Below are 15,113 nucleotides of genomic sequence, written 5' to 3'. Positions count from 1 at the left end.
CAGAGATACACCGTCATAAATGCGAAAATACGAAACTAATCTATCTATCTGGACTAGTTTAAGTTTGACGATAGTCGTGTCACGAAGTGTTCTGGCGATGCATTGAATTTATTGGAGCCTCTGGAGACACCCTACATTTGTTTTATAAGAGAGAGGACATTGTTAGATCAAGATCTTCAGATGATGTGGTGCTGCAGGTTTTTCCAGGTTTTCCTGCAGCTGAAAAAGCAAGTGCGCCACTGGAATCAATGAAGTCGCCCCGGAGCGCCAATTAATTTTTATTGTTGTTTTTATTTTATTTTTATCGTTGTTTTAATAAAAAAAAGATCTATCTAGTAGGTCGTTATTAGCGATAGTGACAATTAAATTGGTATGACGCTGTCAGTTTGTGAATTTTTAAAATTGAATTAATACTAATTGTGTGTTGTTGTTCTGTTCTTAATTTGTTACTTTAATAATTCACTTGTTTTCAAAATGGCATACACAAATGAGGAAATGGCTGATATGCATTACGTTTACGGTCTGTCGCAGGGGAATGGGTTAGAAGCTTCTAGAAGATATGCTGAAATGTATCCTCAACGGCAGCATCCTTCACATAGACAAAAGAACGCAGGATTGTGGTCGCCATCGAAAAGTACGAACACCACAGCATGAGGAAGCAGTATTTAATTTGATTGAAGAACAACCTACTACCAGTACTAGAAAGATTGCTTTCCAGCTAAATGTTGATCATATGACGGTATTTCGAATTTCAAACGAACAACTTTTATACCCTTACCATCTGCAACGAGTACAGGCACTGTTACCGCGAGACTTTCCGAACCGTCTTGGATTTTGCAATTAGGTGCTGGAAATTATTAGAAGAAATTGTTACTTTCTGAAGACGATAGAATTACCACATATGGGCTGATGAAAACCCTAACGCTATTGTCGAAACTAACCATCAAGAACAGTTTTCTCTTAACGTGTGGCTCGGAGTTATTGGAGATGATTTAATTGGGCCTCATTTTCTACCTTCTCGATTAAATGGTGATGCATACGTTCAATTTTTAAGAGAAGTGCATCCAGTATTGCTGGAGGAAGTTCCTTTGGACGTCAGAAGGGATATGTTTTTTATGCGCATCTCAAGAAACCGCATCATTGATGCGTGCAGGCTAATTAGAGAGACTCCAAGAATATTTGAGCGAATACGTGGCTCAATGCGCCGACGTCTAGACGCATGCGTAATGTCTAAAGGTAGACATATTGAACATTCACTATGATTTCTACATGTTGTGTGTTTTGTGTGTGTTAATAAATTAGTTTTGTTTATTACCCTCCAATCGTTTAATGCAGGTACTAACTACAAAATAACAATAAATCCAGTTCGCATTTATGACGATGTATCTATGTAGTTGTTCCTAAAATAATTGTTTGCTACGAACTGGTTTATTTTGGGCAAAAAACCCAAGAAACATTTTTTGTTAAGAATAAAACAGGCTATCGGAAATAAATTTTCAAATGGTGAACAAATAATAAGACAAAAAGTTACATTGGAAAAAATTTTAGGGTTTGCGTTTTCCACCCCTCACAACCATGGGGTAAACCAAATAAATTACTGGCTAAGTGTCTTTTTGGTAGTACAAAACGTCAGGTCAATTTCAATATTGTAACTTTCTCAGTGCTTGTGTAAAAATTTTGATACAAATTTTATGTACCCCCTTTAAGGGGCTGTATCTTAACAAGGGATGCTCCAATGAAGTTTCTTTATATGAAAGATCCTATCTTTTTTTCGATGAGGAATCACCTCGTTAAATGTTTTACGCTTATTCAGTTACACCCTGTATTTCAATTTGTGTGAAATATGTTCTCTTCTGGATACCAAATTTTAATCATGAGCATGAGTTTTGTACTTATTGTATTTTTATTTGATATTGGCTGGACAACAATAGACCATAGAGTTCATTTGCATAATTAAATATGGACAGTATTGATGATTCCCACAAATTTGATTTTATTTGAATAGAGAGGGAATATCTTTCGGTATGTATATTTTTAAGAGTGAAGTATGTACGTTGAATAAGCTGATTTATGTATTTTTCAAATTTTAAATTGAAGTCCAATATTATACCTGAACTTTTGGCTTCAAATACGTTTTGAAGTACCTGTTAGGAATCACACGTTAAAAGGTACGACCAAGTCAATACTTAGCTAGCACTGAGGGTTGTCGTTCGTAGGGGTGCGATAGCTGGTTAACGGAAAAACAGATTTTAAACCACACCACAGAAGAATAATACAACCAGTAGGGTCTCCAACAACGTGATTCGCCCGAGTTGCCAGGGACCTTCAACCGCCCTTAAAATGAGATTCTCATCCAACGCGTTCAGTGCTGTAGTATCGAAGGATTTGACGGTACCACGGACATCGGATTAGTTATAATAAACGGTCGAAAATTGATATTGTGTTTAATTTATTCGGTATTGTTATTATTGTTTCAAATAACATCGTGAATTTATGAATGAAAGTAGTGGGAGTGGATTTACTGGTTGATTTTTACTATGCTTACACTATCAGATATCTCATGTCTTTTGTTTCTGTTGCCAAAAAGAATAACAATAGATTTACTGCAATTGATACTGAGACAGTGATCTTCTTCAACCTTAATGAACCTATCAAGTTCCTCATTTATAAGGTCACATGACTCCACTACTGTTCTGAGGTGAAAACTATAATAAATTTGAGTACCATCCACGTGCAAGTGTACATTACAAACCTGAAGAGTTTTCATTAGACAGGAAGTATATATAGTAAAAAGCAATGGCCTGAAAATGGGACTCTGCGGTATTCCACATTTCGAATCCATATAATTGGAGGATTGCCCTGAAACCGTATCTTTATGACCTCAAAAGTATGATGCCATGAGATTCCTAGCATAATTCGACAGTCCTATGTAATGTAGAATTTCAAACAATATATCATAGTTGATAGTACCAAAAGCTCTACTAAATTCTAGCAAGACCAAAATAGTACACTCATCTTTGTCTGAGGCTCGAAGAATATGGAGAAGTGCCGTTATTCAACTATAATTTTTTTAAAATCCACTTGAGTATGTACACGATTGATAATTTCCTTAAAATCGATAAATTGATGAAAAAATTGGTGGCAATGCAACCAAAACAGAGTTTCACGACGATTAAACACTTCTTCTAAACAGCGATAAAACTGACAGTCATGAAATGAACATCTAATTGAACCATTGAAATCAAATGTTCGAATATAATTGTGACTGAATTTTCAAACGATACATTAATGCTTCTACAAAAATTCACAGGTTCAATTTGGTATTATGATTATGTCAGTGACTAGACCCCTTTCTCTACTGGGACAACTCAAATGAATATGTGAAACAAATGAAACTCACCAACACAATGAACACATACAAAAGATCAAAATAAAAAAGGAATTACCACACTTCATCGATTCATATAATATCACGAATATAAGACATTTAATTCAAACTCCACCTTGAATACCAAGCATTTATATAACTCAATATAAAATCTCTATTCGAAACTTATTAAATGAATTATTCTGAATAGTAGCAATTTCATTGAAATCGAAAAGAATACGCGACGTATAGTTGATCTAGCCGCATCAAGTAGGACGAGAGATTCGGGAGCCGGCTCTGTCGTCGCACAATTTTAATGAAGAAATTCTATTTTTAAAAAATACGAGTTTAGTCATTTGAGTACTTTGTATTGAACGAAACTGATGAGATTGATGAAAAAACTTGGTTGGAAAGTAAAAAGTTTCATTTTGCTTTCTGTTATTTTGAAAGATACCGAACGAAGAAATCATTGAACATGGCGTCATATTGTTTGTTTAAAAAAATCAGAATAGTTATTCTTGACATTTCTTTTTCTCATTTTTCATTGACTACCATTCATCTCTCATGAAAATTTCAACTAAAATAATGATTATTTTAAGATATATGAAAAAAATTCTAATAGCGTTACTCATGAATAAAGTAAAACTGAATACTCACATTGTTTTCGTCGAATACCCTAAAAACTAGTGAGGCGAATTTGGAGGGATCCCCTTGTGGAAAAAATTGTTTGTATATCTTGATGAACCCCTAGAAAGATTTAGACTATTAGTAAATTATAGAAAAAATCATAGCTATGATAGTTCTTGAACTGTCGATCGCACAAGTCTCCTGAAGACTTCTGAGGATTGACGATCGTATATAGTAAATATATAATCAGATATAATGACATACTTTGTTTTTGCTTTCAAATTTTCTGAAGTAGTTGTTTACCGTCAAAATATCTTTTCTTCTTCGAGATGTTCAACTATTCCAATAATTCAAGTTTGATTTATATCTTTCAGACGTTTGTCTGAAAAGAATTCATGTGAATTTAGCGCCTAAGTTGTTGGCAACTTTTCAAGTAATCAGTTAAAATATGGGTCATATACAGAAAAGAAACTTTCAAAACTACGTAATTTTGAAAGTTTCAATCTCCTTGTATATTTTGTAATCACAGATGTGAACTATATATGTTATATGTAACTATAAATGTTGAGCATCAAGTTGAAATATTCTATTGAACGTCTAATTAAATTTCGGATTCACTTATTTATTTGTCTTTCAGAAATAGGTTCAACGTTTCTTTTTTTAACAAAAATCCAGGCAATACGACTGACGGTCTAATCTCCCCAATTCATAAAAAATTATTCGAATGCAAACAGTGCAAATACGGCTGACATGAAAGCGATTTCATTTCATGTTACGTGATTCAACGTTGAAAACTATGTTTACTAGTGATTCTTCAACTACAGTGAATGAATAATGTTGAATTTCAACCAAATCTTGTCATGTTGGAGCTGTATGAACCGGGTGTCAACGCATTTGAAGAGTTATATCTAGAAAATTTAAAAAAAAATTACTGAAAACTGAAAATATACCTAAACCGAATCTTATTTTGCTATAGTCGACGCCAACTAAAATGGGTCAGCGCCGAAACGTAAAATCGTTCCGTGCCGAAAGACTCCGCCCACTTAAGTCATATTTCGCATTGTGAGAAAAAATGTGTAATATTAAGGGTGTATAATTACTTCAGAAGTAAAAAGGGTGAATTGGACACTTTGTTAATGGTGAAAAGTAAAACATCGCAAGCGAAAAGTAAATAATGTAACGAATTAAAGAATTAACTGTCTTAATCAAATTTATTTTTAGCAATATTTCACTATCACAACTAATTTATATACAACACTTAGTAACTAACGCTTAATTTATCTTCACAATTAGATTCATTTCCTTAAACGCACGATTCGCTTTCTAAGTACAGATTACTCCTCGAGACGGAGAGCGACGTTTTTATATCGTCAACGAACGTTCCGGATTTCTCTGCGGAATTCGGGACCCATCCACACCTTTCCCGCTGGTTCGCGATCAAACATGCGTTTGCTGACTGGGACATCGGTCAGGGCCGGCTTCAGATTCATTACAATAACTTTAAATTACATTTCAATAATATTTATTGAGTTTAGGGTAACACAGTCTTTATTTTTAATTGAATAATTATCGGATAAACATAGACCATTAGATAAACATATTTTTTAAGTAAATAGCCAATCACAAATGAATAATTTGTCAAAATTGATAAGGAAACCGGGAATTTTAATAAAAATGTTATGTTTATCAGTTAATCAAGTTAATATCACTTGTGATGCACTGTTTGGAAATTTAGGTAAAGTAATGAACCACATGTCGAGGTGTTGAAATAACGGTTTGGTGTTTGCAAAAACATCCAGTAATATTCAAGTTGATATGAGTTAATAAAGTCGAATAAAGGATGATTTATAACTCACCACTCGTACGAGAACATGGCCACAACATTTTACGCTTACATCCATACTATCCGGATTTGGGACACCCTGTAGATCCGGCAGTGACCAATTTATCGACGCACAATAGACTTATAAAAATAACACCCATTATATTACTAGTTTATTTCATTCGTATGATCAATCTTCCGGGGGAGGGGAAAGGGTACAATTTGGTTTCAAATGCACATCAAAATCTCATCTTAGTTGGTGCCTACTTATACACCTGATACTCTAGAAGTTATGACGTGTTTAATAGATTCATTGACACCCGGTATGTCGCAATAGGTGGCAAAAGAAAAAGATTCAGAAGTCTTACCTGCTCGGTGAGAAGCCCATTAGGACAGTCCTTCAGGAAACCTTTGTGCCTGAAACAAAGATAACGATATAAATGTTTGCGTGCAATGTTGCGAACAAACATGAGATAAAAATATTAAGTTATTTCAAATGTGTTGTCCGTTTTTATGTATATAATTCAAACCGTTATATCTCAGAGAATATTCATTCAACTCAATGGAAATAAGCGACATTTGAATCAGTGCCCTTTTTTTCAACGTACACAAGTCAATTCATTACGTCAGCATGAAAACTGAATCCTCGAAATTCAAGGACTCAAGAGTGAAGGCCGTTTTTGCCTGGTCCTGTTTGGGGAAGGTTCTACCGGCGAGAAAGTCATCGGAGTGCTTGCAAAAATATGTGTCGGTTGGTGAGAGGTCTGGGAAGTATGGCGGGTGAGGCAGAACTTCCACGCCAATTCGTTTATAATTAGATCGATTCACATCTCTCACGACAATATCAGATGGTTAAAGCAACGTCAGGAGTTCTTCAAGGATCTGTGCTCGGCCCCATTCTTTTCCTATTATGTCCAACGACCTCACTGAAGCCAAGATACCTGGTAAATGCTTGTCTTTGCAGATGATGCCACTATACTATGAAAAGGCAAGAAAACCGGGGAACTACATGATATAATATCTACAGAGTTGAATATTGTGAAAAAGTGGTGCGATGCAGAAAAATTATTTTTTAACACAGAAAAACCTACTTATTATCCTTCAGATGCTCGAATAATTAACCTGTTGTGTTTGACAAATATGTAATATTTGATTTCTAATGAGCTATCCCTATGATAACCCTGCGTGACTCACGGTCTTGCAGGACTATTTTCTCAAGTAACAACATACTTACGGCCAAGGCATTTTTGATTCTGGAGTCGATCTGCCCCAACTCCTAATCATTGTGCTACCCGCAACAGTAAGCACATATTGAAACTCCCATTACCTACTAAAAATCTATATAGGTATATATTGATGGCAAGATGTTCAATCTCTTACCAGTTGACGGCAAAACTGTAAAAAAAAAACTCTGAGAGACCCTACTATTGTAGTAGGAATTCTTCCATTCATTGCATTGACTGGGTGTACAATATTTCATATTTCAGGTACTCTATTATGTTGTTTTCGTCTACACTATTTGTTTATTAATTCAGATTTTTAGTAGATATTATATGTCTTATTTATATTCATGTTTTGTTATTGAGGTTGTATGACTTCAGCCAATGAAGTATATTCATAATTACTATTATTATTTATATCCATATCATCCAGTTATCAACAAAAAATTTTTTGCCGATATTGAAAAAATTCTGGTGTTGAGGAATATATTTTTTTTGGGAATCCCCGATTACCTATTCTCATTTTTATTGGTGGCAATGAAGGATGAATCAACCTGATTCTTGATTAAGTAGAGCCTTCTGATTGATGTGAGGTTGGGTTAGGTTCAAAGTGAGTGATCCTCCACCGCAACCCGCTAGGGTTCATTGTGGCTCACACCTTTTCACACTCGACCAAATAAACCCAGCTCCTTAACGAAGCCGATTAGTTTGTATGGTGAGTGGTCTTTCAGGTAAGATGTTGAGAGTACGGCTCTGCCGAACTCTAAAAACCTAATTGGGCCCCCAGCGGGGCAGGCACAAAGTATGTGCTCTGCCGTTTCATCATTTTCCAAACACAGGCGACACACACTGCCTTTCGACAGTCTGAGTCTCTGTATATGATGATTCAAATGACAGTGACCTGTAGGAAGGCCTGTTGGACATCGTAGTACATCCCTACTGTAGTCCAACAACCGTTTGGTGTCAAGCTTCGACTAAACGCCTTGGAGTAAGCCAATCCTGGAAGATTCTGCCAGAAGTCTATAAATCTTCTTGCCATCCAGGTGTTCAATGTTTATTTGGCAAAGCCTAAAGCGATACCAATGACAGGTTCTGGTCTGATCATTGATGTTACTGAAAAATATTAATTTTCTATATCAAAGACTATTGACATATTCACCATGCTTGTTAGGCAGAAATTGTTTTCTACAAATCTAAAATATTTAACACTCCATCCATTTTCGGAAGGTTGATGGAATTATTTCTGAGACAAGTCATTATAATTACTTGTCTATCTGGACGACGTGATAGATATTTATGGTGAATGTTCTCAGAAAAACAACCAGGTGAGATTATTCTCAAAAAGAATACCGTTTAAAGTGACGAAACCGAAGCACTTCTCAAATAATCGGACTGTGAAACAAATTAAAAATATTAAAACATCTCTTTGAACTATTATCAATCGGTAGCCAGGCGGTTCGACGTGGGTGCTTTGTTCACTCTCTCGAATTGACTGCCGTGCCGTGTTGGTCGGTGGTTCAAGCCCCAGTCTGAACGATCAATTTTCACTTGCTATCGTCTACCCCGTGTTAGGAATAACACATCAAAAGGTAAGACCTCGTTAATCCTTGGCTCGCACACGTTACGACTTCTGAGGGTTGTGTTCGTAGGGGTGCGACAGCTGGTTAACGAGAAACCAGATTTCAAAGAGAAAAAACAGATATAATGACACATCAAATACTGGTGGGATTCATTCGTTTGCGTGACGGTATCTTTCGGTCAAATAATCACCGGAAAATATCACCGATCCATTATGCTGAAGTAAAACGTGAGTTCCGTGATAGGTTTCCGTTCCTGACACATCTCTCCCATATTTTACGTGTAGGTTTCCTAGTCATTCATAAAAGGTGCGGCAGAAATAAAGAAAATAAATTATCGTATTCACATCAAAATATACTTTTTCGAATATCACGAAAATGAAATGAATCACAATAAGTGGAACAGAATAGAATACATTCTGTTCCTACGGATTATTTATCTGAAATGGTTGTTTTATTTATTTTGCTCATGTACTATTAACTTATTAGAGATTTCTTGAATACTTGGCAAAAATAAACAGAAATTGAATACTTGTCAAACAAAGCAAAGGCAATTTCAAAACCAAAACTAACCGGAGTCAGAAACACATTCATTTAGGAATCGTAATACAGCGGTCAGAAAGAAGATGTCACTTGTTGAAATAGGACGTAACTAATACTATTTCGAAACGAAGTTGAAAACCAAATTATATAAAAAAAAGTTCGTTCAGGCTAGTCTCAAATCACTTACACTGTAGGTTAATGGACTGACATGTGTCGAATATAATCCAACGTCCTTCGTGGTATTAGCCAGGGAAGTAGTTGTTTTCTGATAGGTGTCAGTCCATCAACCTACAGTATGGGTGATTTGAGAGTCGCCTGAATTTACAGCCAGTCTCCAAGTATGCCCACTCAATTTGTGAAGTTTCCTCCCTTATACCAGGAATTCGGCGAATTCGGATATGCGGTTGGTTTACTGAGACGATGATAAACATGTTGTTTGTCGTTCGCTTCTGCCTAGTTCAAAGAATGAACTCGATTTTCAATAATCAACGACTTCATGTTGATGACACACACTACCTTGCACTGACGAGTTGTCAAACAGTCCTAAACTGGTCTGCAAGTGTGTTCCAATAATTGAAAATCGCCAACAGCATATGCTGGAATAACTTCAGTGAAGAATCCTGCACTAACACCTGTCGGATAAAATCCAACAACATTCCCATGGTATTAGCCAGGGAAGTAGTTGTTTTCTGGTAGGTGTCAGTCCATTTCAGTTCTTTTACATAATTTGAGTGAATTTTGTTTTTTTCTTCTGTTCTATTGTTTGCAATGTACTATTTTTTTTGAAGGAAAGTGCAAGTTTGCCCATAGTAAAAGACGCATAATATGTTTCTGTTACAGTTATTGAAAATAAAGTGTTCTTTCAGAGATCGTTTTTGAGGGCTTCGTTCAACATTGATATTCATGATTTGTAACTTCTGACGATCCTTTAGATGGCATATTCATAAAAATAGATGTGATCGCTTTTCTTGAAGATACATAGAATCTAATTCAAAACGTTGCGAAACAATAAGTTTTCCTTCGAACTCCCGAATAAAAAAAATTATCAATTGGATCCCCAGTCTACCGATTAAAAAATTGATCGTTCAGTTTTGTGTTTCAAGTTGCATTCCTACGGTTTCTATCATAATTGATTGATGCATAGACAACTTGGTTTCATCGCTCATTAATCTGAACCTTGTGAAGCACTTTTCAATTTATTTTCATTTACAAAAAGCGAATTGAAATATCTTACTTTTTGTGTACTGTGGGTACATTGAATTGAAATTAGTCTTCTTCTGTGAATCATTCATAAATTTTTCCTCTTACTTCAGCTCTCTAATAGAGAAACAAATAACTACAGCACCGTTCATATCTTGATTCATGAGTATGTATACTTTTTTGATTTGTTACTGAGAAGAAACATAATTTTTAGTTGATCTATCAACAATATTTCATAACATAACGACAAAGACGACACTCACATCATTTCATTTGGAGATACAGTAATACTTGTTAAATTTCAAAAGACAATAGGGATTCAACACAGGAATGATTTCAATAGAAAAGAAAAGGCAATGAACATCAACAAAATCTGCCTACCTCTCCTTAGAGGTAAACAAACAAGGTTAGGTAACCCAATGAAGAGAAAAGGAACCAAGTCACGCTCACTAATAAGAGTATAAAACTGAAGTCAAATACTAGTATCATAGTAAATGTGGGAGTACTAATTCGGCACTGCAACAATCACCACATCGCCTTTGATAATGTCCTCCTCAGTAGTAGACGAAACGTCAGACATAAAAATCAGCAGTCCAGGAACAAAAAAACCCGAAAAATAACTTTCACACAAATGTTTCATGATGTTTTATCTGTATTTCGGTGTGAGTGGCGGGGGATCACTGTCTCTCTCTTATGGGTGTTTGACAGTCCCCCGGTGCAGACCACACGGCACTCACCCAGTAAAGTTATCGGTCAACCACCCAATCCCGCACGTGCGGGTAACAGGCGTTGGCCGGTGTCAAGCTAGATGTGTGGGAGAGGTGTTTCGCAAGAGCCCTCGGCGGTTACTCATCCAACGCTAGAAAGGTAACTTTCCTAACATGAGTTCTAGGGGGGAGGTGAGTGCCCGCTCGCGGCTGGAGGCTAGTGAGCCTCATCTCCAACTGGCGTTGGTCTCTTAGGGGCAGCGGCTCCGCTAGCGGGTAAAGGGATACAGGGTTGCGGTAATCCATTCATGGGTGCATTGCAGCCTCATTTCAAGGCACTGGACGGCTTATGCTGTTCCGTGATCCTCGCCTGCTTCTGTACGGATCCGAGCGTTCGAGGTGTCGGGGCTCGCGGTCCTTCCGGGCTCTAGTATCCGAGTCTAGTCTTGGAGGGCACCAAGGCAGACGCTTGAGGTGTCGGACCCCGGTTGAACGGAGCTACTAGTATCCGAGCTTAGGACCCCGACCGGCCACTTCCGGGACCATATTCCCAATTGATTTGGCATGGTTGACGGGAGCAGGTGTGCGACGCGAGCACTCTCTGGCGAAAGAAGAGCTTAGTTAACTTGTACGAACGTTCGGTCGAACGCTGCCGATGGTCCTGTCTCTTGGTTAGCCACACTAAGTAGATGTAAGGAAGCAATTCCGGGTTCGGTGAGCGGGAGGAAGCCCTGCGAAATCCTGTTGGTGTGGGGTGAGGGGTGGTACCCGCAAGGATTTCCCGAAAATGCACCCCTCCACACCCGATCGCATCCAAAGCCAGGGTGCGTCTGGGGGGCCTAACTGGCCCCCCGGTGCGGTCGTAACTATGACTCTCCTAATACATACATAAAAACGTAATTTCGAAAAATTTGAATTGAATTGAATTGAATTATTTACTAACAGAAAGAAATCAGATGTGTGTAAAAATGAATTGGGAACCTACACTCTATTAATTTTTAGAGGAAACTTTTCTTAAGTATCATAAGCATCACAAGCATCATAAAAATATGTAGACCACCAATTCAGTTCATACCTACTTTTGATTTCGTTTTGGGGGTCGATTTCTCAAAATTTTCAGTTAATATCTTTCTGATGTCAGTTTGATATTTTTAAATACTCTCCATCATTTGGTTCTTTCTGAATATCTAATATCGGATAGCCTGGCAATTTCATTATCGACTTTTCAGTTTCTATCGTAGATTGCTACCGTTTCAGCCATTTTTTGTGTGATTGCACTAGAACTTGACAAACATTTGGCCATCGGATTCTGTGAGGGAACAAAGTCGGTTAGATTGGGAAAGAGCTGTTCATTTCAAAGCTCATTTGGATGATGTTCGCGAATTTAGGAAACTTCGATAACTTCCGAAGATATTTGAAAAAATCAATAATTCACCAATTTTGTTTTTGTTATGACATCATTCCAGAAGATATTGGAACACAAACACATTTTTCACTACTGCCACTTTTTAAGCTGTACAAGATAGCGTTGTTGAACTTTTATGCTGACATTTCATTTATATGGGGACCGGAAAAAATAATAACCCACTATAAGTTAGTCTTTTTTGGCGAAAATTTCTGTGATGTATTACCACAGTCGTTTTATCAATAAATTTTGAAATGTCATTTCTTACGGTTCTCCATTTTTCCATACTGGCTCTCTTTATCTTTGACACATTGAATACGCGATTTCATATATCAGTCACTCATTACTCAAATTCTGTTTTCATATCATGTCGTCTAGAATCACAGAACGCGTCGCGACGGGCGTTTATATAGTGCATTGATTCAAATTGGCATTTTTCCTTATGATTATGAATCACGTCGTTAGTTCGGTAGAACCATTAGTTCATTTGCAGTGTTGTTTCGATATGTTAAAATACTGTTAGTGCTATTCATGGACGAATTAAAAAAACTATAATTTTTGTGAGATGTATCGTCACTCACAATTCAGGGAATGAATAGCTGAACGCTTCTGATTTTTTTTATTTATATGTTTGAAAATAAAATTTACAACACAGGGATCCATTTTTATCAAGGTAAGGTGCTGAAAGAAGTCATCTAATCGACCGGCCTATATCAACAGATTCTATTTAGAGCTGACACGCGACGAGAAACGTTTTAACAAAAGTGCCATTTTGATTCTATTTCAAAGCGTCGCGGTTTTTGTACAGGGTGCGCCAAATTGGACACTTTTGAAGGAAAATCTTGTTTCCAAACTAGATAGATGAAAACTGATGGAGGCACACTTGATGTTTAGCTAGAGTCATCTTTGAAACACAGAGCTTTTAGGTTTTTTCAAGTAGACTTTGAAAGTCACACTTGAAAAAACCTCACTCAATTAGTGGTCTTTGTTCAATTTTCAATGAGGATTAGGAAAAATGGGATATGACAGTCTGTTTTATACAAACCGCGGGAAATGCAGAAGCAACAAGCAATTTAAATCACGAGAGGTATTCAAAGAGAAGACAACCTTTTAGAGACATTTCAGCCAGATTGCGACACAACCTAATTGATAGAGATCAATTTGAAAAAGAAAGGCCAAAAATATAAAGGTCAAATAGGGATGAGGAGTTGGAAGAAATAGTCGTGTTAAGAATTATTGAAAATAACTAACCAACATTAGAAGGATTTTGAAAAACACAAATTCAAGCCATACTGGACAAAGAGTTCATCAACTTAGACCAGGAGATTTGAACAGATTAAATTATCGGCCCGTTCAGAAACGTTCAGGAAAGGTGTCGCCTATGTGTAGGAGAAGCTGGTAAATATTTTGAACACCTTTTTTGGAGAAATATATTTCATTGTTTGTTCTTTATCATTATTATTATTATTATTGTTGTAGATTCGTTTATTTGTAGTAGATATAGGATGAATTGTTTCAGTTTCATTGAAACCATGTGTTTCAATTACTGTTGTGGAAAGCTTTCTCAACATTTGACAGCTACTACTGAACAATTTCTTTCTGTTTTATCGCACATTTTCTAAAATGATGACAGATATCAATATGTGGTTTTCACTAGTGAGTTCGTCATAAAATTTGACCTTCAGAAACAGCCAGCGGTTTCCATCTATCTAGTTTAAAAACGGGAGTTTTCTGTTAAAAGTTTCCAATTTGCCACACTCTGTATAACGCGAAAAACGACCAAAATTTAGTGCACAAAAGAGGCCTCAAATCATATCTTGAAAATAATTTCAACAAATTTGAATCAAACTGTTTTAAGGTTAAATAAATACTATCCATTTCACAAATTACATCGCTTTGTTTGGATTTTGGTGGTTTTGGTAGACTACTCTAATGAACTGATGAAAATTTTCCATTTTCCCCACATTCATTACGCACATACTTAGGTAATTACTACCAATGGAACAAATTTACATATTACCTAGTGGGACTGTATATGCGGTGAGATGATAAATATTCAAACAGGCATGTGGTAAATTAGGAACTAGCGGATATTAGGCGGTTTGGTAGAGTTCATTAGAGTTGGAGAACCAGAGCAATTGAGTTTGGGGCGTTTGTTATGTGTTTGCGTAAGATTTTAATAGTTGACTGGGTAGAAATTGCAGAAAAGGGTTGGAATTTTTATGGCAAACGGTTACCACAAAATTACAAATGATCAAATGATAAATATTAAGACAGATTATCTGAAAAGATTAACATACTTGTTTCATGGATGTGGATAGATAATCAAAGTGGAATATTTATTTTTATACAGTCGGTAAAATCGAACGAGAGAGATACTAGAGATACAAATTTAATGAATATATGCAGAAGAAGAAAATAAGAAAAAATCTAAGTTTACGGTAGAATCAGCGAAAATAAATTTGAAAAAATTCAGCTCAAGAACGAATGGGCGTGCATACACTTCAGAAGAACTTGAAGATCTCAATCTGCAAGCGAAATGCAGGGAAATTATCTCAATGACAGGAATTTTTTAAAGTATATCTTATACAGTGATGAGGCTACCTTTACCACGAATGGTGTTGTATCTTCCTAGAACATGAGGT

The 15,113-nt window shown here is 36.4% G+C and overlaps 1 protein-coding gene across 1 annotated transcript in view; it reads right to left on the bottom strand.

The window, feature by feature from the left end:
* The window catches only part of LOC111509302 (frequenin-2), a 328,404-nt gene that overhangs the window by 122,504 nt on the left and 190,787 nt on the right, over positions 1-15,113 (bottom strand). The window contains exons 3-4 of the mRNA XM_074171976.1: positions 6,185-6,233; positions 4,025-4,114 (exon numbers count right to left, since the gene is read on the bottom strand). Of these exons, the coding sequence (XP_074028077.1) occupies positions 4,025-4,114; positions 6,185-6,233 (139 nt within the window). The remainder of the gene's footprint in view (positions 1-4,024; positions 4,115-6,184; positions 6,234-15,113) is intronic.

This window comes from Leptinotarsa decemlineata, unplaced genomic scaffold (assembly GCF_025532065.1).
Source record: "Leptinotarsa decemlineata unplaced genomic scaffold, Ldec_3_MD MMD2_tig00000035_RagTag_RagTag, whole genome shotgun sequence".
Lineage (NCBI taxonomy): Eukaryota > Metazoa > Arthropoda > Insecta > Coleoptera > Chrysomelidae > Leptinotarsa > Leptinotarsa decemlineata.
Note: the sequence above shows the minus strand (reverse complement) of the source record. Positions and strands in the feature narration are given on the sequence as shown.